Source organism: Oncorhynchus mykiss, chromosome 12, assembly GCF_057628025.1.
Source record: "Oncorhynchus mykiss isolate SJ-2025 chromosome 12, ASM5762802v1, whole genome shotgun sequence".
Lineage (NCBI taxonomy): Eukaryota > Metazoa > Chordata > Actinopteri > Salmoniformes > Salmonidae > Oncorhynchus > Oncorhynchus mykiss.
In genome coordinates, this window is record NC_143033.1 from 77,351,917 (window position 1) to 77,378,484 (window position 26,568).

The 26,568-nt window shown below is 42.2% G+C and overlaps 1 protein-coding gene across 2 annotated transcripts; it reads right to left on the reverse strand.

Moving 5' to 3' along the window:
• Positions 1-4,907: 4,907 nt before the first annotated feature.
• LOC110538971 (cell adhesion molecule 2) lies at positions 4,908-15,558 on the reverse strand. Of its 2 annotated transcripts, XM_021625938.3 has the most exons (8): positions 14,854-15,558; positions 14,049-14,321; positions 13,633-13,959; positions 12,033-12,296; positions 10,263-10,511; positions 9,587-9,910; positions 9,092-9,334; positions 4,908-8,307 (listed from the first exon to the last, which is right to left on the reverse strand). In XM_021625938.3, the coding sequence occupies exons 1-8, from the start codon at positions 14,912-14,914 to the stop codon at positions 8,081-8,083; spliced, it is 1,968 nt and encodes a 655-aa protein (XP_021481613.2). In that variant the 5' UTR covers positions 14,915-15,558; the 3' UTR covers positions 4,908-8,080. The 2 variants fall into 2 exon arrangements, with proteins under 2 accessions (XP_021481613.2, XP_090049557.1); XM_090193431.1 differs by lacking the exons at positions 12,033-12,296; positions 13,633-13,959; positions 14,049-14,321; positions 14,854-15,558 and adding an exon at positions 11,274-11,775.
• Between the last annotated feature and the right edge of the window lie 11,010 nt (positions 15,559-26,568).

The following is a 26,568-nucleotide window of genomic DNA, read 5'->3' on the forward strand; positions in this document are numbered from 1 at the left end:
AAAGATGAGAGAGGCCTGTAAATTTTCATCATAGGTACACTTCAACTATGACAGACAAAATGAGAAAAAAAATCCAGAAAATCACATTGTAGGATTTTTTATGAATCACTCAGCAACAGGCTGCCTCACTGCCTGATAGTCAGCAGCAGATCCGCATAATTTAGATATTTTTAAGAAATGTCATGGCGGCCGCGGTGCAAACAAGAAGTAGCCCTAAAACCCGAAACCAATAGGTTACATTTTCACCCACTACATCGTTTACAAAGTAGCCAAATAATACGAAAAGCACCTACATGGCAACCCTGAATCATCGCTCTCATGTCTGTGCAAGCAAGCTAGATAGTGCTACGTATCAACTGGGGCAAAAACCATAGTGAGCTTCGATTAGTCAATAGCAACAGGGTGTCGTGTAAACGACGAACTTTAACCTTTCTCAAAGCTAATGGTTATACGGATTTAACTGCATTTTTGTCCCGCCCTGATCACGATACCTCACCCATGCTTGCGTCGCACAATGGTCGCTCCGCCCACTTCGCGTCCTTTGAAAATGAATGGGTTTTCGTTTAATCCGGGATGACGGAGATCCCAAAACGCGTCGCGAAATAACTGTTGTGCAAAATCAGAATAATGACCAGCTGTTTTGAAATCCTGTAGATTCCTCATATGGCCAACGTACAAGAAAAATCAAGTTCTGCAAATCACACAACAAATTTTATGAGGGATTATTTGAAATGAACAATGTAGTGCGTGTTCGGGTCTCTTCTATAATTCATTAGGTTTAAGGATGACTTTTTCAAAACAAAAAGCCTATTGAAATATTTCATATATTTTTCACGAGTAACATTTTAAATACTCAGAGCAGGTATTCCCAAATTGGGGACAATAGCAACGGGATGTCGTAACCCCCAGTGGTGCGAGCAATGCCGTCGGGGGTACGCCAAACAAAAATGTGATTCACATTAAAAAATATATATTTATTTTTTTTGTCCCGCAAAAAATTCTTCACATTTTCAAACAAACCATTTAAATTTTCCAGCTATACATTTGGGTGAGTTTTTTTCTCCTTAGTAGCCTCGTTTCAATGCCAAAAATAAAATTAAACCATCCAGTGTTCAGCGAAATAACAATACAATGTCAAATACAGGTAGCCTAGTCAAATAATTAACATTCAACCACATTAACTTTTACTCTCTTGCGGGAATTCCACTAGCGGTCTGTATGTAGCCAAGAGTTGCTGCTGCTCATTCCGTTTGCTCAAAAATGGATAAATGGTAAAAAAAAAAAAAAAAAAAGTAGGGCCCACGTCAATAGAGACACATACCAGCTCTACTGGTAGTACTGCTACTATCAGCAGTACCTCACCTGCACCTGTCAACGACACAAGTTGTTCTGCTTCCACGAGCACATCCAATGCAAGCATCATAAATTCTACAGTTGTTGTTAGCCCAGCTAGCATGGACACTGATAGATGTGAATCTGATGCAGCCGAAGAGCTACTGCATGCTTACCTGGGAAAGCAACAAACAGCAGACAGGGACGTTGGACCATCGAAGAGGCGCAAATATGATGAGAACTACATTGATTTGGGGTTCACTTATAGTGGGAGTAGTGCCTTTACTCAGTCACAGTGTGTTATATGTGCAAAAGTACTATCTCACAACTTGATGAAACCTGTCACAACTTCCTCCGAACGTCACCGGTCTTCTAGCCATCACCGATCCACCTTTAATTTTCCATTTGTTTTGTCTTGTCTTCCCACACACCTGGTTTCAGTTCCATCAATTACATGTTGTGTATTTAACCCTCTGTTCCCCCCATGTCCATGTCCGGTATTGTTAATTGTAAGTGCTTGTGCACGTTATGTCTGGTTATTGATTGTTCTGGTGGGTTTTCCGGTGGGTTTTTATTATTAAACTGCGCCGTTGGAAACACAGTTTTTTGCTCTCCTGCGTCTGACTTCTCTGCCGCCAGTACGCACCCCTTACAGAATACCGGACCAAACTTATGGAGTAGGCAGGAGCAGGTACCCTGGGTATAGGGGTGGAGGAGCGCATCCAGGAGCACGCAGCAATGCTCCACCATCTTGGCACCGCGATGGACCACGTTGCCCAGACAATGGACCGCTGGGAGAGACAGGGAGTTCTCCCAGCGCCTCCACCAGCACAGCCGGGATCTCCAATACACGCCCCTCTTTCTCCTGGTCCCAGTGGGATTCGTCTCTCCCTTCCCCAGGAATACAATGGGACGGCTGCAAACTGCCAGGGGTTCCTCTTGCAGCTGGACTTGTACCTGGCAACCATCCACCTGGCTCCTTCGGGCCATGAGAGGGTGTCCGCCCTCGTCTCGTGCCTCACCGGGAAAGCCCTGGAGTGGGCCAAAGCCGTATGGAGAGAGGGAGCTGTGGCGTTGGACCGGTTTGAGGAGTTCACCCGCCGTTTCCGGGCAGTCTTCGACCACCCGCCCAAGGGTAGAGCGGCGGGTGAACGCCTATTCCATCTGAGACAGGGGACGAGGAGCGCCCAGGAGTTTGCCCTGGAGTTTCGGACCCTGGCTGCCGGCGCGGGATGGAACGACAGGGCCCTGATTGACCATTATCGCTGCAGTTTGCGCGAGGACGTCCGTCGGGAGTTGGCCTGCAGAGACACCACCCTCACATTCGACCAGCTGGTGGACCTGTCCATCCGTCTGGATAACCTGCTGGCTGGCCGCGGACATTCAGATCGGGGTCTGTTGGTTCCATCCCCCCTCTCCGATACCAATGAAGCTGGGAGGGGCGGTGCGCAGGGAGACCGGGGGGGGGGGGGTGCCAGCTCGTGCACCATCTGTGGCCACAGAACCGGGTTGGTTCCTCTGGGTATCAAGGCAGCAGACAGGGCGCTCTGGCGTCACCCCAGGTGAGCCGGCACCATTCTCACCCAGAGCCCTCTGTCGCACATATGTTTATGTATGTCACTTTCTCTGAGTTTTCCCCGCATTCCCAGCATAAGGCGCTCGTCGATTCAGGCGCGGCTGGGAATTTTATAGATAGATCGTTCGCCAATAGTTTAGGTATCCTCTTTGTTCCGGTGTCTGTGCCTTTCCCCGTTCATGCCTTAGATAGTCGACCATTAGGGTCAGGGTTGATCAGGGAGGCCACCTCTCCTCAGGGCATGGTGACGCAGGGAGACAATTAGTCTCTTCCTTATTGACTCTCCTGCGTTTCCAGTGGTGCTAGGCCTACACTGGTTAGTTTGTCATGACCCCACTGTTTCTTGGCCACAGAGGGCTCTCACGGGGTAGACGCGAGAGTGCTCGGGGAGGTGTTAATGGGTTTCCGTTGGTGCTACTCTGGTGGAGAGTCCAGACCAGGTCTCCACTGCGTGCATTCCCCCTGAATATGCCTGATTTGGCTATCGCTTTCTCCAAAAAGAAGGCGACTCAATTACCACCCCATCGACGGGGCGATTGCGTGATGAATCTCCTGGTAGACTCTCCACTTCCCAGGAGTCACGTGTATCCCCTCTCACAGGCGGAGACGGAGGCTATGGAAACATATGTCTCCGAATCCCTGCATCAGGGGTACATTCGGTCCTCCACTTCACCCGGCTCCTCAAGTTTCTTTTTTGGGAAGAAGAAGGGGGAGGTCTGCGTGTATTGACTATCAGGGTCTGAACCAGATCACTGTGAGGTATAGTTACCCCCTACCGCTCATAGCCACAGCGATTGAGTCAATGCACAGTGCGCGCTTCTTCACCAAACTAGATCTCAGGAGCGCTTACAACCTGGTGCGTATCCGGGAGGGAGACGAGTGGAAGTTGGCTTTCAGTACCACCTCAGGGCACTATGAGTACCTCGTCATGCCGTACGGGTTGATGAATGCGCCATCAATCTTCCAGGCCATTGTAGACGAGATTTTCAGGGACCTGCACGGGCAGGATGTTGTGGTGTATATTGATGACATTCTGATATGCTACACGCACCGAGCATGTGTCCTTGCTGTGCAGGGTGCTTGGTCTCCTGTTGGAGCATGACCTGTACGTCAAGGCTGAGAAGTGCATGTTCTTCCAGCAGTCCGGAGAGTGACCGCAGAGTAATTGGCTGTCGTCAAGGCTCTGAAGGCGTGGAGACATTGGCTTGAGGGGGCTAAACACCCTTTCCTCATCTGGATTTACCACCGCAATCTGGAGTACATCCGGGCAGAAAGGAGATTGAAACCTTTTTGTGTTTACCCTTTCCTACAGACCAGGCTCCCAGAATGTGACGGCAGACGCATTGTCCCGGCTGTATGACACAGAGGAGCGGCCCATGGATCCCACTCTCATACTCCCCGTCTCCTGCCTAGTGGCGCCGGAAGTGGGGCGACGCACAATTGGCCTAGCGTCGTCCGGGTTAGGGAGGGCTTGGCCGGTAGGGATATCCTTGTTTCATCATGCACCAGCGACTCCTGTGGCGGTCCGGGCGCAGTGAGCGCTAACCAAGGTTGCCAGGTGCACGGTGTTTCCTCCGACACATTGGTGCGGCTAGCTTCCGGGTTGGATGCGCGCTGTGTTAAGAAACAGTGCGGCTTGGTTGGGTTGTGTATCGGAGGACTTTCAACCTTCGTCTCTCCCGAGCCCGTCCGGGAGTTGTAGCGATGAAACAAGATAGCATCATAAATTGATCTCCTGGGAGCATACACAATTCACAAAATAAATACTGTAGTGTGGGGTATTCTCTAGGCCTATTGGGGGTATAAAAAGCCATAGGTCCTAATTTACATTTTGTAACATTAGAAATGTAACAGTTAAAAAAAATATATATATATATATATAATTTACTTTCTGAAAAGGAAATTCTGATATTTGTGTTAAATAAACAATTATTTTTTAGAAATATTAAACACATTTTGCTCAATTATTTGTTCAGTCATTTTCACAATACAACAATAATTATCATCATAAAAAACTCAATATTTTAATGATAACTCAAAGCAATATTATACAAAAGATTAATACAAATGAATTTCTTAACTCAGGAGTATTTACATGAGAGGATTGTGAAACAAAAGATCTCCACAGAAGTTTGTGTAGACTACATACTGTGGTGAAAGGGGATCAGGGGAGAAACTCACTCTCCTAACAACCAGAGGACCAATATTGGTAGAAAATCTACACTGACCATCCCTTTGTACAATATTAATTGTTCTCTTGTTCCCTATAAGCCCCCCCCCCCTTTGCAAATCTATTCTCCACATACTCTATGGGCCCTTAAATGTAGAGGCACTCATTTTTACAGACTTTATTAAATATACAGTTCTATATTTTATATTACATACACAAAAGGCTTTGAGTTTACATGAAGTAGCATAAAACGTATGCATTTACATTGCAGTTACATACACTCATTGGCCAGTCTATTAGGTACACCCATCTAGTTCCGAGTCAGACCCACTTTGCCTCCAGAACAGCCTGAATTATTCGGGACATGGATTCTACAAGTCAAAATGTTCCACAGGGATGTTGGTCCATGCTGACACGGTGGCATCACGCAGTTGCTGCAGTTTGGACGGTGATACACCACCGTCACCAGCCTGTACTGTTGACACCAGGCAGGATGGGTCGTGGGCGCTCGTTTCTGAGATACTGGATTTGGTGTGCCATGCTCAAAGTCGTTTAGGTCACTCGTTTTTCCCATTTTAACGTTCAATCGAACATTAATTATATGCTTTGATGCCCGTCTGCCTGATTTATATAGCAAGCCACGGCCAGATGACTAACTGTCTGTAGGAGTGATACATTTTCGTGAATTGGGTGGTGTACCTAATAAACTGTCCGGTGAGTGTATATGGGCACCTTGTAATTACAAAGTGTTACATACCTGTAACTGTATAACAAACCGGTAAAACAGCTGTAAGTACTATGCAACAATGTAACTACCATGTAATTACAAAGTGTTACATACTTGTAACTGTATAACAAACTCATGTAATTACAAAGTGTTACATGCCTGTAACTGTATAACAAACCGGTATAACAGCTGTAAGTACTATGTAACAATGTAACTACCATGTAATTACAAAGTGTTACATACTTGTAACTGTATAACAAACCGGTATAACAGCTGTAAGGACTATGTAACAATGTAACTACCATGTAACTACAAAGTGTTACATACCTGTAACTGTATAACAAACCCATGTAATTACAAAATGTTACATGCCTGTAACTGTATAACAAACCGGTATAACAGCTGTAAGTACTATGTAACAATGTAACTACCATGTAATTACAAAGTGTTACATGCCTGTAACTGTATAACAAACCGGTATAACAGCTGTAAGGACTATGTAACAATGTAACTACCATGTAACTACAAAGGTTTTAGGCCACAATGTGCAGTGGGACCTAAAAAGTATTGACATTACTCTTGAGCTCCAGGCTTTCTCTTGACTCCTGCATTTGATAAGAATGGCTTGATTCAATCTGCTTACAGGAAGAGGCAACCACACACCAACTGCCCCTTCCACACCTTCAGAACTCACATTACAGTGATGCAGTTAAAACACTGAACACTCCAGATGCAGTGGAAGTGTAGAGTAGTAACAGAGTAGCGAGACATGAGACATGAGCTCCCCTAAATGAGCTCACCACTGGTTTAACCTGGTTCAGGTTCTTTCAATCGCATTCATTCTCCACCTGTCTGCCTCTCTGATGTCTGTTTTGAGCTTTGCAACATTGTTTCAACTGGGCCCTCACATGAGCTTGGGACAGACAGCTGTAGTTGTATCCCGTATTTCAGCCCCTTTTCAGGTGTCCAGAATTTTTTTTTATGTACATTTGTCAGCAAGACTCATCAATGAATTCAGGCTACAAGAGTGTAGGCTTCCTTACAATCACTGAATGTCAGTACACTGTTTGGTCTTTTGTAACAGATGTCTCTTTCCCTTGGTGAAATGGAGGGTGCACTGTTTGGAAGCTGGAATTATTTTGTGGACAAAAGTGCACAGGTAACTTAATAATGTTTGAAGTGATTTGTTTGAGAATCAGATGAAAACATCATGACTGTTAGTGTTCATGCCACATTAAAAGGTAACACATGTTTACTGTAAAAATATATCTTTACTATTGGGCTCCCTCACCAATTTTCTTTTTTTAGGAAGTCGAAAAAAATAAAGACCCCTGAATGTCACGGAATAATTCACACTCTGGGGAAATAATACTTTTCACATGTAGGCTATATTAATTGGTTTCAGTGATCATTGTGCTCACAACCTAAATAAGTTGTGTGCATATACTGTAGCACAGGAGGTTGGTAGCACCTTAATTGGGGAGGACGGGCTCGTGGTAATGGCTGGAGTGGAATTAGTGGAATGGTATCAAATACACCAAACATGGTTTCCATGTGTTTGATGCCATTCCATTCACGGTGTTCCAGCCATTATTATGAGCCGTCCTCCCCTCAGCAGCCTCCACTGTACTGCAGGTTACACTCTGAAGCTTCTTGTCATGAGCAAGACATCACATCCAGGCAAAGGGAACATTCTCACAATTCCAATTGTGTGCTGCTCTTCAAGCAATTGCATTATATGACAGCAATTACATTGTCATCAGACCAAACTAAAAAAAGACATTCAAAATGACATAACAATTTCCTTGTTGGTGCTTATGCAATACAAACCAGTTTTTCCAAAACCAGTCATATAAAAAATACATTTCAATTAAGCCAATTTCCAAAGAGGGATTTCAACTTGTCCATTCGCTGCTACTTCTTCTTGTCCTTCAGAGAAAACATCAGCTACACTTTGAATGTGTAGAATAGATCATAAAGCTCACACTAAAAACAGAGGTTATTCTACCTCATCAGGTACTTCAGTAGAAGAGGAAATAGAGGGACTGATCTGTACTTAAAATCTTAGTGCTAAAGTGGAAAGGGAGTGCATATGAAGCATAGGGAGGTTGGAGGAGAGTCAGGAGACACTCCCAACTATCACAATCCAGACCTGCATCTGACAGCTGAATGAGTTGTGACCAGCCCCGCAACCACCTCAACCACTTGGTCTCTCACTTAGTCACTTAGTCTCTCAGCGGGGAAAGAAGGGCTCATCCCAATAAAGCTCGTTCTCTTAAAAGTTGATGTTTGGCTGAGACAGTTTAGTCATCGGGAGCGGAGTGTCCCGGCCGCCGTTCTGCGCTACGTTGCCGTTGGGCGTGCTGCTGAGCTTGGCCTTCTTCAGGCTGTAGCGGCCCATCTTGGTGTTCTTGTAGTAGATGGAGTAGATGAAGACGAAGATGACCGAGATGACCACGACCATGAAGGCCACGAAGCCCGCTATGAGGGGCAGGTAGTCCTCTGTGACAAGAGAGACAAAACAACAAACACCCATTAATCCATCACACTCTGTTAACGTTCTGGCGCCACCTCAGACTGAACCATTTTCACCATCAAATAGAGAAGTGTCAATACACTGATTTATTCCTACTTCTTTCAACAGGAAAGAATAAGCACGTATTACTTAACATAATATTACATGATCCCACCAGTCAGAGTAGATCTACAACATACCGTAAGAGTGGGGACATTGCTCAACTTTAACCTTGAAATAGTCTTCTACAAGGAAACAGTCAGTACTGAGCTAAACTGCCAAATATTCAACAACTTTACCCAACACTTTTCAATGAATGATGGATAATGCTCAGTTCTACCTACCCTCACCAGGTGCCCTTCCCAAGGAGTTTGTTTCATGCCTGATTTTATATGTGCACAAAAATATACTGTCCCCTCATCATCTCATGTTTTGCAGCTTTGGTTCAAACTCCCTCACACAACAGAGATGTACTACATGTATCTGACTACAGAATGTGGCAGGAGGAGAGCAGTTCAGAAACCAGTAACTAAGAGGTTTTGGATTGGTCAACGGGTAAAGGACATATGAGAAAAACTGCCTAGTTAAAAGCTATTAATACAATTTGTTCAGAAAACATTAATCAGTCAACCAAAGAATAACAGACACAGAGAGAGAAAGGAGACCAGATAGATGGGAGGAGGAAGCAGACCAGCAAGAAGAAAACGGTCTACAAGACTTTCATAAACAGTCAATAAAGGGTTTAATACAGTTTAATAAAGGTTCCATTACCATTTAAAACCACCTCTACCACAATGAAGCTCGTCGCCACGTCGTTGGTGGCGGTGCAGTTGTAGAGCCCTGCCTCAAAGACAGTCAGGTTGCCTCCCGCCTCACTGACATGCTTCGCTGGGTCATAGACCCACTTTATCCTGGGCTGTGGGTAACCCTCAGCCTCACACACTAACTCCTCAGGATAGCCCCTGAACACAGGTATCCTCACTGGCAGTCGAGATGCATTGATGCATGGCTTATCTTAGAGAGAGAGAGGGAGTAAAAAGGCAGGTGGTGAAAATATGACAACGCATTTCTTGAATTAATTACTGCAGTGAAGGAAACAAACACAATTGTAAGTTTGATTATTTTCTTCTAACATTAAAAGACAGTGGAGTGAGACTTCACCGTCGAACATTACGCACTTACGGAATGTGCATAGAGCTAATGTATTATCACACGTTATACAACGTTAGCATGGTTTGTATATATGAACAGTTCTCAGCAACTCACAGTGTACAGTAATGCTGAGAGGTTCTGATGTCACTCTATGCTGTGGTCCCGCTGGTCCCAGGTCCAGTTCTGCTCTACATCTATACTGAGCTCCATCATCATCTCTACTGGGGCTGATCATCAGAGTATCTGACACATCCACTGGTGTCGTACTGACAGTACTGTAAGTTACATTATCTAAGGGTTCATTCCCTTTGTACCACTTCACAACCAGGTTCTGTAGAGGAGCGATGTTCTGGATGTCACACTGCAGCTGGTACTGTGTCCCCTCCACCATGGGACCAGAGTGTCTCAGAACAGAGATGGAGACGCTGTCTGGAGTCTCTGTGGAAGACAATTTTCAGACTTATTAGTGTTTCAAGATGAAAACCAACCTTTAAAAACAACTAGAAGTTCATACAAAACAGTAAAAAAGAGACCGTAAATATGTGTAAGAGCATATGGTAAATAATAATGGTGTAACGGTTCACCAAACCCCCTCGGTAGGTGTTGCGGTTTTGGGGTCACAGATTGGTTTTTTTCGGTACAACAGGAGCATGAAATGCCATTCACAATGTTCATATAATACAATATACAGTATAATATATTATACCAGCCAGATATAGAGGATACCCCTTACGGATAGAGACATTGTTCTTCTCACATAGAGAATGAGGAAGACAGCATCTTCACTTACTGTATACTGTGATGTGCAGAGGCTTACTGCATCTTCCAATCCCCTGAAAGGTTGCCTTACAACCAGGCCTTATGTCCCAGTCTAGGAGTTCCAAAACACTCCAGGTAGTGTCATTGACAACTTCTGGACCTGTGGTCCAGTAGATCTCTTCAACACTGGTTGTGTTTCTGCACGACACTGAGATTGGAGATCCATATTTCACCACCACACTCTCAGGGATTAGTTTGATAGGACATACCGGCTCCGCTCCTTACAGAGTTAGGAGAAAAGAGAGATAATGAATTACATCATTTAAATACCTGGTAATATCCAACAATAAATCACATCATATTTCAATGAGCAGCAGCAAAAAAGGTAAAGTGTGGTCCAATGTGACATACAGCTGAAAGCCGCCAGTGACTCAGTAGACCAAAATACAGGAAAATGAGCCAGGAAGGAAGGATACACTTCCTTCACAAAAATGGACTTTTTTTGCATCTCATTCTTTAGCGGGGCTTTTATGTCACTCTCCCTTCCCCTAATAAGCTCCATCAATAATGTAACCCACTTCACAACTAAATAACATACTTCACATGAAGCACATCTCTACATAACTTCAATGTAACTTCAACAAGTTAAGCAATTATTTATTCAATGAACTGGGATTTAGTGTGTGTGTGTGTGTGTCTGTGTGTTTGCGCAGGCATTTCCGTGGTTCTTTAACACTATTGCTGGATTAAGGAATATGACTAAAATACCTAGGAATAGTATTTCTATACATGATGTTGACTCTCAGAATCAGAGAGCACAGAGCCAGGTTATAGCCAGGTTATGGCAAATAAGCCAATATCTACCTTTGTAGCCTATTTCATCTCAACAATGTGCGTCTACTAGTGTGGTATTTTTTTCTCATCATATTTTAGAATAAACAAAATAAAGTTGTCAGGCAATTTGTATGACGATGAGCACGTTAACATGTTCTATAGTGGACACCACCGATCACTTCCCGTTCAGTGCGCTACAAAAACTTACTTGATTCTGATCCATTCAACAGCGACAACAGTTCCAAAGTCAAAGCCAATGAAATAAGGCGATTTAGGTACAAATCCTTCATTGCCTGAGCTCGAGGCTTTGTAAGCCGCCTGGATGTCTATCGGCCCGTTATTTAGCAGCCTCTGAATATATATATTCGAGTGCTTTTCTCTAGTTCAGTGGAAGTTGCAGCCGAGCGGCGCCGAATTGTTGACTTATTTAACGAAAGTGCAGCCAGCACAGCACATTCACTCTATCCCTCAACTCCACTCCCTCTTAAATATAATAGAAAACAACCCTCCCCCACAAGCACCAGGCCGTTTCTAAATGTGTTATTCAATTATGGAACGAGAAACCACATCAATAGCCTAGATAGGCTATACATAACGACATTTCAGAAAGCAGAGATTAATTTGGGAAAACAAAGCTGTAGGCATACTATTTTTTTTCCCTCTCCAGTAAAATACTGGTTGAGCTCAGTTTTATTCCTGGTATTAAAGGGACAGTCCAGTAATATTGATTTCAATGCATGTTCCTCATCATATTTGCTGTCACGAAATTATGATAGTATCATATTATAATAGACTATCATATACAAATGCGTCACTGAACAATGACATAATGTCCAGTAGGCATAAGCAAAGATGACAAATGCAACTGTGAATACAGCACATAGAGTGTCCCCCTTACTATGTAAAGCGCTTTAAGCATCCGGACAGGCAAAATCCAATAATTCATTATATTTGGTGAAGGTCTTACCTCTGACAGAGACCCTGGCTATTTTAAAGACCTTTCCCAGGGTATTACTGGCGTGGCATGTGTAAGTCCCAATGTTCTCCCCTGTGGTCTGCTCGATGGTCAGTAGGGACCCCCCATCATTGTTCTTCAATTTCACGTTGGGAGCCCGGTGATAAGTCCAGGAGTACTCTGGCCGGGGGTTCCCATCTGAGGAGCAATTCAGCCCAGTAGGGGAACCAACATCAACTTCTGTGTCCCTCAGCTCCAGAATGTTCTGTGGTGGGACTGGAGGCACGAGAGTGACATGAGCATAATAAGACCAAAAATACAACAGACGATGATATAGAAAATACAAATATGGACAGAAGACCTGGGTTCAAAGAGTATTTTACATTTTCATTAAAATACTTTGCATATTTGCTTGGGCCTGTCCTGGATTGCTACATGGGTGGGGTTTGAACTTTTGGGACTATTACATTGATTCCATTGCACAGATAAGCTCAATCAAGCACAGCTAAATCAATTCAAAGATGTTAAATACTATTTGTATTGTACCAAATGACCTCAGGTACAGGATAACCCTCAACAGTGCAGCTTAGGTTATGTGTTGTGTACTCAGCTATGCTGTAATATTTTGCATTCAATAAGTATAGTAACAGTACTGGGGAAAATGACAGAGACCTTTCAGCAGGCTGTTAAATTAACAGTACAATGAAGGCTAATAGAAAGTTAGGAGAGACAAAAACACATGCAAATTGCTGTTGTGATCGTTTGGAATTTTGGATTTGTTGGAACACACTAATAGTCCGTACCTGACTACCCAAAATGCTACACCACTCCCACAGATGTTAGTTTCTCCTCCGCAATAAGTCTTGATCTGACTACCTCCCCGACGATTTGAGGAACGCAAACATATTCTAACTATTCTGATTGGTCCGTGGGTAAACATGGGTAAACGTGGGTAAAGCGGTGTTTTGAAAATTGTTCATTGGCTTTGACACTCTGATTGGTTAGAGCTGATCCAATCGCTGATTACTTTGTTTGTAGAATACCCCTCATTTTGACGTCACTACAAACGACTTCAACAATGGCAGTTTTAGATGGAACTTTGTAGCTAACATAGAGCAGTGGAAGAATTCAGTTTGAGTTGTCAGGCAATATGTCGCAGACAAAAATAATGGCTGCCTTCCCCTTTAAGATGAGCCACCACAAGCTGTCATCCAGGCAGAACTACAGTTCCCCTCAGTCAGCACTCCCCACATCCTGCCGCTAGTTGCAATGGGTGCAGCAACCAAGGACTTCACAGCTGTTTTGGCTGATGACAGTTTTGCCATTGATACAGACTACAGGCACTGCAGACTGAAGTTAACATCAAACAAAAGGGTCAATGACATCCCTTTAGGATCGTTTGAAGAATGTGAAATGAAATAGTCCCTTAGGCCCAAAACACTTCAATTTTTTTGTTTCTACCTGGTTGCACTCACCTGTAAATTGTCCCAGGTCTGAATTAGTCCCTTGTTAGAAGGAGAGGATGAAAACCAGAAGTGCCTCGGCACTCCAGGACCAACATTGAACAGCCCCGCAGGGCCACCAACGCCAAAAAGAAAACAAAAAGACTTACAGTAAACAGCAAAATGAAGAGTCTGTGATGAGAGGACAGAAGCTAATGGTCCCTTCGGTCCCAGGTCCAGCTCTGCCTCACATCTGTACTTTACTTCATCCTCAAATCTCCTGGGGGTGATGTTAAGCGTGGAGAACACATCCACTGGGATCCTCGTGGAGTTATGAAATGTTTCAGTTTTTACAGGTTCATTCCCTTTGTACCACCTCACAACCAGGCTCCGTAAAGGAGCGACGTTCTGGATGTCACACTGCAGCTGGTACTCTGTCCCCTCCACCATGGGACCAGAGTGGCTCTGAGGAGAGACGGAGACGCTGTCTGGAGTCTCTAGAGACAAAATAGTTATATATAGTGAGAAAAAACTATTGTTTTCACTGACAAAACTCAGTACAAGACGCAAAAGAAAAACAACTTACTGTATAGAATGACAGGGAACTTTTCCATACACTGCTCTCCATCTTTTTGTGTGAGGTAGCATGCCGGTTGTATTGTCCAGTCTGTCAAATTCTCCACATTCCAGATGACATAGTTGACCTCTTCTAAAGCTGTACCTCCTGATGTGGCCTCCCAGCCCATCCCCTCATAGTCTGTGGATGATGTGCTGCAGTTGACTGAGACTGAGTCTCCATATCTCACCACCAATGTGAGAGGGCTGAGCTCAATAGGACAGGCGGCATGTGTAGGCCCACCTACAGGTCAGACCACATGACAGAGACCATAATCAGCTCATTTGCATTCTCAGGCAGACATACTGTTTCTTTAAACATATAAACGATCCCAAGTCTAAGCCTAGAATGCAGAATGGTAAACTAACAAGAGGTTAAAATTAGTTGCCTTTTTCAGAAGGCAGTTTCTAATCAGTAATCAAAATATAGGAAAAAAAGTTTACAACGTAGTATATTGGACAAAGACATAACCGTTAAGACAAAAAAATGGACATTTTGTGTCATGTCACATAATCTTTACTGCGAGCATACAGATTTTATCCGCTACTACATTGCCCTCTCCTGGTTATTCCAAAAAGTGTTATTGGTTCTTAGTTTATCCCTTTGGCCACTATGAAATACGATCCAGTTATTGCGGATTTTAATGCGAACCAAGGCGGCTATTGTTCTTATCCCTCTTAAAACTGGAATGTCAAATATTTTAGCGTTATCTGTGTTCCTATTCTGCTTGAAATTCTTACATTTTTCAATAACGGTATAACAAAACTAACTTTACCTGCCATCCAGAGAAGTAACGGAAACCCAAGAAAAATCCGACTAAATATTATTTCACACATTTTATATTAAACTAATGTTTCATTCCTAGAAAGACGTAGAAAAATATCGGTATTCCTTGTGGTCAGTGTCTGATGTCCAAATGTCCAGTCCCCACATGCACACAGCCCAACTCTTCAACAGGCGCAGCGGTCAGTTGTCTCACATTATATTTTGGCTCTGTATTGAATTACAAGAACAGGACCGAAAAATCGTGAGAAGTCACGTGCTCTTTACTGGAAGACCCCTTTGAACGATTTCAACCATCAAGCGCAAGAAACCGATCAATGTAAATTTAGGGAATTTCCATGGAACAGGACCCGGAACCTCGTTTTGGACTGTTTCATACTGGAACCCATTTGCAAGGATGCGGTAGTTCTCTTTTATCATACATCATTTCCATTGTTTGCGATGTAAAAATGATAGTAAAAGCAATCAGAGTTCCTTCAAGTTGCCTGCTGTGTATTTATCCTGCCATCTAAAAAAGGGCCAGACAGAGTTTATGGTTTGCGCAACATTGTATCGCCTATAGACCAACGCGTGGCCATTGTTGTGGTCAAAAAAATAATTGCGCCTGTATCTCTCATAGAACTAGAATGACATTCACTTTATGTGATCTCTCTTCCTCTGCTCTGACAGGCATGAGCCTGCAACTGTCATCTCTCCAGTGTTGCTCTTCATCATTTCTTTCACCGCTGATACATTGAAATACATTTGCCAAAATTATAGAAGTACTGTTGTCTGTTCAGAAAGAAATGAAACAAGTCAGAGAACTACACCAGTAATAGGCATATAATTTAGCCAAAACTAAAAAGATTTATGAAATATGACAAGTTAGAGATTTAAATAGCAATATTCATTTTTTTCTGAAAGGCTATATGTCTAAGCATCTGAGGTCACCAGCTCACAGTTTGACACCCACTCACTAGCATTAGGCAATGTGATGCAGTGTTTATGTTCTTCCATTTCAAACAAAATTAACAGTTCCATAAAATGTACATAATAAGTCATTTATCTTTTAATTTTGTTGTGTATATTATTTATTTCAGGGGAACAGTCACTCAATTGATTGCATCGATTTAATTTCAGAATATTTATATTCACATTTTTATTATCATTTTTCATAGTGTTGAAATTAGCACCGTAGTGCGGAATCTGTGTGCATTCTAGAATTAACTGTTATTTCCAGCTTCTCTCTGCACTTTCCTGTCTATTTATGAGACTCGTGGAAAGTACTGAATATCTTGGTCATGTGATGTGTGCTCTGGTAGAGTGGATGCAGAACTGAGTGGTGAAGTGGTGATGATATAATAAGTCATCAGATGAGGGGGAGGTAGTGGGCGGTTGGATGGCTCCATCCACAAATAACATCTCTGTTGACTTAGACTGATATTTAGTTAGAATAGAGATGGTGAGAACACAGAAATGCCTCACTATCTTATACACTATACCGGCTTTATAGCAACCCACAGGTGGGCAAGTGCAGGTGGGAAGACACTCAAGAGCTCCATCCAATCAAAAGGTGTATCTGCTACACGTCTGAATGGGTCCCTCGGTCTAGTCACAGTAGTCGTCTGGACTAGTACAATTTAATTATTTAGCTAAAGCTCTAGCCTTTTAGATGATTTCTTAGCCCTGCATCATCCATCAGCCCAGGTTTGGTCTGTGTTTAATAGATACGGTGAGGATAAGTCATACCCGGGGATCAGAACAAGAGGACTATTTACAAAATACCAGCTGCTGCTATTTCTAAGCAGAGTTCTAGACTTGAGTTAGGGTCAGAGGCTGTTCTAGCTAGTTGTCAGAGAAAGGGGAGGTGAAGGGAGAGGAGAGACAAAGTTATATACAGGGGAGGACTGGACTCCCCATAAGAACAAACAGTGTGTTCTTGTTGTAAAAACAAGTGTTTGAATTCCAGTCATGTCTCCGACACACTCCCTATTCAATAGTGCTCTCATACTGCAGTGCTCTCAAGACACTCTGAGTCTGTGTTATATGTCCTACATCCACGTGTAAAGTCTCTAGTCAATGTCCAAAAACGCTATAGAAAGTTCATACACAGACACTCAATGTGAACAATAGTATTCAATGTAAATGGATAGATCAAAGATATTGTTATTGACCACCAGCCAAAAGGAAACTTGAATCTCCACACAGGGGCTCTGCGTATCTAAGCAACAAGGTCAAAGGCAAAGTAAATAGTTACCAAATGGGACAGACATTTTCAGAACTGTAGCTGAGGAAACCAAAACTCAGCTTTCCTCCCGCTCCCCTTTGTCAGCCCTGTGTATGTTTTGATACTTTACCACCAGAGATCCTGTAGCTCCCCCGTATGTACGTTAAAGCAGAGAGACCTGGAGGGAGTTGACACGTTGCATTTTGGGTCAGACCTCAAACATTTCAGTTTCCTGTGGATCGAAGGTTCAGTTTGCTCCTCAGTGTACTCAGATGTTTCAGAGAGCGACATGTCAAACCAACACAAATACACTAGAGGATTTGAAACACAGTAGCTTTTCTTTGAGTGTTCATCCCACACATGACTTCCTCTTAAGATGACACTTTCATTCCTTTCTTTTAGCAACTTTGATACCAGAACACGTGGAAACAGTGCATCATTTGCAGGACAGTACATCCCTGCTGGCAACATAAAAAGAACAGAGAATGCACCAGACAAATGAATACACTAACACAGAGGAAAACAGTACAGTGTGTTCAAGAAGGTAGAAATTGGGGAAAAGGAAAATGTTGACACCCTCTTTACACTGTTTCTGAAATGTAGAAAGTGGCCCCTTGTCCCTTGTGTCCCTCTGACAGTGTATTCATCTATTCACCCTTCTGCAGGCCTATCCCATTCCATTTCTCTCTCCTCACTGTTTCATTGCTCTCTGTGCCCCTCAGTATCTGCATGTCTGTGTGTGCGTGCATGCGCGTGCGTGTGTGCGCACAGTCAGTGTGTGTCCCACTCCAAGGCCAGCCTCTGATAGCTTTGTAATGCTTTGAAACAGGACACTGATGGCGTGATCTTGTACCCTGTTGACAAACTAATGACCACGTCAGCTTTGGTGACCAGACTGTATTTTCTCACACTTCTGAGTACAGTCAACAGTCTCGTTGTTAACACAGTTCAGTAAGCTGTTTAAAAGTGTAAAAGATAGCAAGTAAAAAATGGTTACATTTTGTGGAGCACATTAAAACAATATGGTTGTTGTTCGTTTAATCCCTGACGCAAACCTCTGAAATATGATCATGTAGAATACATGAGCTCAACAAATGCCCCTCTGTGTCTACACATTCTTCATGGGGCTACTGGAATTTAGAAGCCGTTCCCATAGCTTGCCAATTAGAATAAGGCCTGGTGAGTAAGTGGGTTGGGTACACTCTGAATAGGGGGTATTTTCCTAAACAGTATTTAGAGTAGATTTTATATAGAGCATTTGCCACTCACTCCCTCAGTATACAATTGATAGGGGGTTTCTAACTAAACACCTACAACAATGAATCAGGGTTCGTGAAACGCACATTATTCTCAGAACACACACTCACAAGCACGTCTACTCATGCTCTATGTTGACTCCTGAGTTTTAGAAAGATAAAAACATTTCAAGGGAATTCACCTCCCAATTTAACCCTGACCTGTCAGCTGCCCCAGACTGGTCTCATAGACTAGACGTAACATAGTTAACGTCAAAGCTAGGACACTCAAATTACTATGATATGTTACGTTTTGTACGGTTACATAAGATTGTAGGTTACTTATGACAAAAACGAAAGGATGATAGGTGGGCGTATAACGCAAACGTCTAGCAACCCAAAGGTTGGGCATTCGAATATCATCACTTTGCATCAACTTACTACTTTTTAGCATGTTACCTAACCCTTCCTTTAACCCTAACCGTAACCCTTTAACCTAACTACTAACCTTGACCCTAACCTTAAGCCTTAACCCATAGAGCTAGCTAAAGTAGTGTTAGCTGCCTAGCCATCTAGCTAACATTGGATTGGAATTGGAATTCATAACACATCATGCATTTAGCAAATGTGTAACATATTGTACGAATTGCATTTCGTACATATTCTATGAACTGCAATTCGTAACATATCAAACAAATTGTAATTCGTAAACTATCATACGAAATGGATGATGGACATCCACAAATGAATACTTACCATACGAAACATAACATAGCATACTAAATGGAGTGTCTCGGATTTACATAGAGAATGATATGAAATGCTCTGAGACCAGATTGCAGAAAGATGGCTGCCCAGAGGACTATAACTACTTCCATAATGTTTTTTGCCTGAAGACTCAAACTGAATTATTCCGCTGCTCTATGTTTGCTACATACAGTACTACATACAGCATTTTCAAAACGCCGCTTTGCCCACGTGTGTTACGACTCTGGCTCGACCCATTGCCTTCTGGGACCAATCAGAACGGTTAGAATGTGAGTGCATTCTAGAAATCATTGGGGAGGTACTCAGATCCAGACTCATAACTGAGAAGAAACTAACATCAGTGGGCATATTATTTGACTGGAGCAAGGTGTTTGGGTAGCCAGGCAATAATGATTAATGATGACAACAGAACTGCAGTCTCGATCATCTGCAATGGTGTGATAGATATCAGCTAATCCTAGCTCAAATCAGTCACATACATGAATGTCCAGTAGGTCTACATGATTCACATGGCCATATTATTATTCAAAGTTAACATGATTGCCATTAACATTTTTTATTTATTATTTTGTTTAAAAAAAGTTAACCTGTAAATGTCATTTGACATTGGTATGTCCTAGGGAGAGCACAAACAGCTGTTTTGGGGTTCTCTGATAGATTTGTCTTGGTAATAGTGAGGGGAGGCTGACGTGAGCCTGACATAGCCCCAACCCCAAAGTCTTATGGACTAGACAGGTTTGTCTGCTCCAATAATGCATTTTGTGAAGTTTATTTTTTTACATTTTTTTTATTGTTTTGTAAATGTTGATCTTTACAAAATACAATTACACATCTGAACCACCATCCTATTCTGTAAATAAAAGTCAACTTCTGCACAGGATTCTATCTGACTCCTGAAACTCTTCTGCTCTTATGCCTGCTACAAGGTTCCTATTTTACAATGATGTAAACGCTTTCCCCTGATCATTCTTTCTCTGTCACACGCCTCTTAGTGCTTATGTAAGTTAACAAATATCCTGGCCAAAACCAGTCACTTGTTTTCCCTGATTGGGTCCAATCTGGACTACGTACTGTATGCGCTCTGAGATAAGGTATACTCTAATTCCGTACAAACTGTTCTGGGAAGGATCTAACTATCCAGATGTTGCCGTTCTTTGTTTGCCAATCATCATGAGGAATAATTCAGGGAAAAATCACTCACAAAGAGCACTTTAGCCAGCACAATGTTTGAGCATTATAAATGAAAGATTGTTTGGCTGCGTTAACACAGGCAGACATATTCAGAATTTTTTTCTACTAATGAACTTTTGAGGAATCAGATCAGCCCTTTTGACGATAATTGGGCAAAATATCAGAATTGGGCTTCCTGTATAAATGCAGCCATAGAACATGAACTTGGTTCTGTCTGAACTTTTAAGAATTCTCGTATCACATGCTGATGACTAGATGTGTTTTTTTTTAAATCATAAAGTATACTAGAGTCACACACCAGAAGGGTTTAGCCATTACTCCCCATATCCACTGTAAATGTGGGTGGCCGTGGTTGTTGATTGCGCAATCATAGACTTCCCAGTCGGGATTCATTGAAGTCGTTATCAAAGTCACTTCCACTTTTCCATTAATCTTAAAAGAAAAACCATTCAACACGTTAAGAAACACTGTACATGGAACGGCTTTCTTCCTGGGAAGGAGAGGACCAAAGCGCAGCATGGTGAGTGTTCATCTTATTTAATAATAAATCCAAACTGAACACTTCAAATGACAAAATAACAAATGTGGCAAAACCGAAACAGTCCTATCTGGTGCAGAGAACACAGAGACAGGAAACAACCACCCACAAAACAGGCTACCTAAATATGGTTCCCAATCAGAGACAATAACTAACACCTGCCTCTGATTGAGAACCATATCAGGCCAAACATAGAAATAGACAAACTAGACATACAACATAGAATGCCCACCCAGCTCACGTCCTGACCAACACTAAACAAGCAAAACACAAAAGAACTATGGTCAGAACGTGACAGTACATTAAATAGATGGGTGGGGAACTTCCTACCCTCTGTCGTGTCTTTGGCTATGCCGGATTAAGTGATATGACATGCTATTCTATAAAATAATTTCTCCGTAATATGAATATTACCTGATTGAGCTAATCATGTAAATGTAATTAACTAGAGAGTCGGGCACCACAAAATAATATTTATAGAGCTGTTATCTTCTGAATAAACTCTTAAAGACCTAGTAATATTTTACATCAATAGCAGTCAATATTAATCGTCATCTTAATTCAGTCTCATCTGAAAGTTGTAAATCCTGGGTTATCTGCACGAACCCTGGCTAACAAGTTGAATCAGCAATACAAAATTGGGTTTAATTGTTTATTTACTAAATACCTAACTAATCACACAGAATTACACATACACATATTTAAATCATAACTTGATTACAAATTACGTCATAAAGGAAAACGTTTCCCAACTGTGTCCTTTGTCCTTTGAAGAAGGTCTCTGCTGGTAAATTGAATACGTTGTAGTAACGTCGTTGTGTGGTAGACGGGATACACTGTCTGTTCCTTCCTAACCCTTGTTTGCAGCAGCTATTGCTAACTCAACGGCTAGGAGGTATCACTTCTGTAGTAAATAAGAGTTCAAAGTTCATACCATTCGCAACCAATGCTCATGATGATGTTGGCTTCGTTCTGTAGTTATTATCTGAACCATTCTGACATCGGACCGTCGTCCTCACGTCCTCGGAACAGGAGGTTATATTGTCATCAAGGGCTTATATAGGAAGGGAGAGGAGGGTGTGTTTGAAAAGTTTTATAGCCCATGTCCCTTCACAGGGGCAGGCCACTGATTGAGCAGATTATGAAAACCCAAATCTCACATTTTAGAAGCTAAAATCACATTTCATCCCATCACGAATAATTTCATATTCAAACATTTAAATTGAACAACAATTCCATGTGAATCCGATAACTCTGATGTATAGACTTTCCACTGTAGAGTTTATGTCATCTTATCATTGATGAGAATGTCTCAGATGACAATCGAACTGACATCATATTCATTAAGGACCACCGCATATGTTCAGTTGGTCGGATTACCAGAATATAGTTAATTTCCCTCCACCTTCTGATGTTCCCAGAATCTCTATGTTAACCAAAGGTTTTGCAAATGTAACATCAGTAAGGTAGAGAGAGGAAAAAGGGGGGAAGAGGTATTTATGACTGTCATAAACCTACCCCCAGGCCAACGTCATGACACCTCTAATGGTCAAGGTACATAAGGAAATACAAGCAAAAAAACTGGAACCAGATGACAAACAGGAAATGTCTACAGTCATTGCCAAAAGTTTTGAGAATGACACAAATATTAATTTCCACAAAGTTTGCTGCTTCAGTGTCTTTAGATATTTTTGTCAGATGTTACTATGGAATACTGAAGTATAATTACAAGCATTTCATAAGTGTCAAAGGCTTTTAATGACAATTACATGAAGTTGATGCAAAGAGTCAATATTTGCAGTGTTGACCCTTCTTTTTCAAGACCTCTGCAATTAGCATGTTTTAATCCCAGAGCCACTTAGTTACAATTTTTGCCTTATGGCGAGGTGCTCCATCATGCTGGAAAAGGCATTGTTCGTCACCAAACTGTTCCTGGATGGTTCGGAGAAGTTGCTCTCGGAAGATGTGTTGGTACCATTCTTTATTCATGGCTGTGTTCTTTGGCAAAATTGTGAGTGAGCCCACTCCCTTGGCTGAGAAGCAACCCCACACTTGAATGGTCTCAGGATGCTTTACTGTTGGCATGACACAGGACTGATGGTAGCGCTCACCTTGTCTTCTCCGGACAAGCTTTTATCCGGATACCCCAAACAATCTGAAAGGGGATTCATCAGAGAAAATAACTTTACCCCAGTCCTCAGCAGTCCAATTCCTGTACCTTTTAAATAATATCAGTCTGTCCCTGATGTTTTTCCTGGAGAGAAGTGGCTTCTTTGCTGCCCTTCCTGACACCAGGCCATCCTCCAAAAGTATTTGCCTCACTGTGCGTGCAGATACACTCACACCTGCCTGCTGCCATTCCTGAGCAAGCTCTGTACTGGTAGTGCCCCGATCTCGCAGCTGAATCAACTTTAGGAGACGGTCCTGGCGCTTGCTGGACTTTCTTGGGCGTCCTGAAGCCTCCTTCACAACAATTGAACCGCTCTCCTTAAAGTTCTTGATGATCCGATAAATGGTTGATTTCGGTGCAATCTTACTGGCAGCAATATCCTTGCCTGTGAAGCCCTTTTTGTGGAAAGCAATGATGGCGGCACGTGTTTCCTTGCAGGTAACCATGGCTGACAGAGGAAAAACAATGATTCTAAGCACCACCCTCCTTTTGAAGCTTCCAGTCTGTTATTCGAACTCAATCAGCATGACAGAGTGATCTCTTGCCTTGTCCTCATCAACACTCACACCTGTGTTAACGAGAGAATCACTGACATGATGTCAGCTGGTCCTTTTGTGGCAGGGCTGAAATGCAGTGGAAATGTTTTTTGGGGATTCAGTTCATTTGCATGGCAAAGAGGGACTTTGCAATTAATTGCAATTCATCTGATCACTCTTCATAACATTCTGGAGTATATGCAAATTGCCATCATACAAACTGAGGCAGCAGACTATGTGAAAATTAATATTCGTGTCATTCTCAAAACTTTTGGCCACGACTGTACTTTATGAGGATATTGTAAGTTGTTAAGGGATTTTTTTAATCAATAATGACTAATTATGTATACATTTCAATCAGGACTGAAGAGTCAGAATACCATTATGTTACTGTATAGATGTATGAATTGTATTTTAATCCTAGGACTGAATATAATGTGTGTAATTATAATCAAGAATTAGAACAACGACTGTCTGTTCCTTGGTAGAAATGAATGAACTTATCGTCAGACTGGCTAGAATGCTTATCTACACAGGAAGACCTTGGCTCGGTCATAAATGATCTAAATTGGTAGGAGAACTATACTGCTATTGTACCGGGTGGAGAAGAGACGGGACAGTTCGAAAACTAATGACATCATTTTCAGTTTATAACCTGTGGTAAACTGTATCGTGTTCAGTACTCTCGAGAATAAACACTACTGATTGATTTTGAGACTGGTCTCTGTCCATTTTATGCAAATAAGGGTCTTACAAATTCTTAGGAGTGGACAGAGTGTTGAATTGAATTGGTTTAATAAAACATAAAGGAATTGAATTCCTGTAACAAAGGATAGGGAGGATAGGAGCCATGGAGCATAAAGAGTCTCCTCAAATCAGGAGTTAAGTCATGAGCAGCAAAAATAGTCTAGTGATAGTTGATGTCACTGATGGAGGATACAGCTCTCTTCCTACTCTTATTTGTATCAGGGTTGGGCTCAATTCAGAATTGAAATCAGAATGCCTCATAAATTCCCATTTAATTCATGGATGGCAGTTAGCCTAGCGGTTTAGAGTGTTGGGCCTATAACTGAAAGGTTGCTGGTTTGAATCCCCGAGTTGACTAGGTGAAACATTTGTTGATGTGCCCTTTAGCAAGGCACTTAAGCCTAATTGCTCTGGTTAAGAGCGTCTGCAAAAAAATGTAAACAAAAATCAAAAATGTAAGTAGTAAACACGATACAGAATTTGAATGAAAGGAAATAGAATTAAATTCAATGAAATCCAAATGCCTCTTCTAATAAGGTTAGGGTTAGCTCTTCGACATCAACATCAAACATGTCAGTATATACATATGTAACAGATGTCATCACACTCTGTAACTCTCTTGCTTTGTGTTTTTTAAAAAAAGGCCTGTCCAGCCAGCAGTCCTAGGTGATTGAAGCACATCAGATGTGCAGGACAACAGTATGTTGATGGCTGTAGATTTGTGATTCGTCTGTTAGCATGGAAATAACTGTGAATTAGCAGGGAGCTAATTAGAGCATGCTATCTAACTTGCTTAAAAAGCATTAACATAAAACACAAAAGCACATCCAAGGAAGCCCCCAACATTTAACAGGTACCGTACACACATGATGCTTTATTTCAGAATGTGACCTACCGTTTGCATGTCAGTATCAGACTGGAAAGAATGGAAGTTTGTGATCTCCCCCTTCCTTATTTCACTCTGTCATTCAGGTTAGTATTGTGGATTAACTACATTGTTGATCCATCCTCAGTTTTCTCCTATCACAGACATTAAACTCTGTAACTGTTTAAAATCACCATTGGCCTGATGGTGAAAACACTGAGCAGTTTCCTTCCTCTCCGGCAACTGAGTTAGGAAGAATGTCTGTATCTTTGTAGTGACGATTGACCTGTACCCCTCGGTACCGGTACTCCCTGTAAACTCCATGTCACAGATGAGCCAAGGTGCAGCGTGCATGTAATTCCACATCTTTAATAAAGTGAAACCTTCACACAAAAAAACAGGCAAACAGAAACCGACCGTGAGCCGACCGTGATGCAACTGTGGTGCATGCAAACACACAGAAAATAAATAATTACCTATAACATTAGGTGGGGAAAAGGCTGCCTAAGTATGATTCCCAATCAGAGACAACGATAGACAGCTGCCTCTGATTGGGAACCATAGCTGCCAAAAACAAAGAAATAGAAAACATAGAATGCCCACCCAAATCACACCCTGACCTAACCAAATAGAGAACTAAAACGTCTCTCTAAGGTCAGGGCTTGACAGGAGTACATTAACATTGTTTTCAGAGGAAGTGAGTGATATAGTCTTTGGTATGAGGAAGTGTGCCCTGTTAGATTCAACAAAACTCTCATGTACTATGACTCAGTGTAATTTCTTTGAACTGCACTGAATTAAAAACTACTCCCTGTTACTCAAACTCTAATTCTAATTCTACATCCTGTGGGTTGTGGCTAATTCAATTCGAATTTCAACTCATGAGTTGAATTGGAGTCAATTCCAAAATTCTGAATTGAGCCCCACCCTGAATCCTATAATTGAATGATCTTTCTGGATCCATCCTGAATGTGCCCCTTTCCCCTTCCTTGTTGTGTTTGTCTTTTGGTCTTGTTCAGTAATTTTCTATGTTGTCTGAGCCTTTTTCCTTCTTTCTCCTTCACTTTCACCATGTACGTGGTAAAACAATAAGGACCTGAGTTTCACAGGGAGAAAATATTTCATAATGTTACACTTCAGCCCCTGTTCCCCAATTCAGATTGGGCTGCCCTGAATATGAACAGGGCCGGTATTATGGGTGGGAACTAGAGGGGCTGGCCCACCCTACGTCCTTGCCGTCCAAATAAAATATTGAAATATTGATTCTTTATTTGCCCTAGACGGCACTGTCAGAAAGACGCATCAATCTCAGATAAAGCATCCGAATGAGCAAAACGGCTCCCCTCTGCCGCGGTATGTGTAGACCATGTATCTGATGCTGTCTGGACAAAATGAGCATGGCATGGCATCATTTTTCTGTCCAGACAGCATCAGATAGTGACGAAGCGAGA

Coding starts and splice junctions, on each gene's coding strand:
- LOC110538971 (XM_021625938.3), bottom strand. CDS start 14,914: ATGTGTGAAATAATATTTAGTCGGATTTTTCTTGGGTTTCCGTTACTT. Junction 13,960..14,048: donor GTTCCCTGTCATTCTATACA/GTAAGTTGTTTT, acceptor TTTTGTCTCTAG/AGACTCCAGACAGCGTCTCC. Junction 9,911..10,262: donor TCTGCACATCACAGTATACA/GTAAGTGAAGAT, acceptor TGTCTTCCACAG/AGACTCCAGACAGCGTCTCC.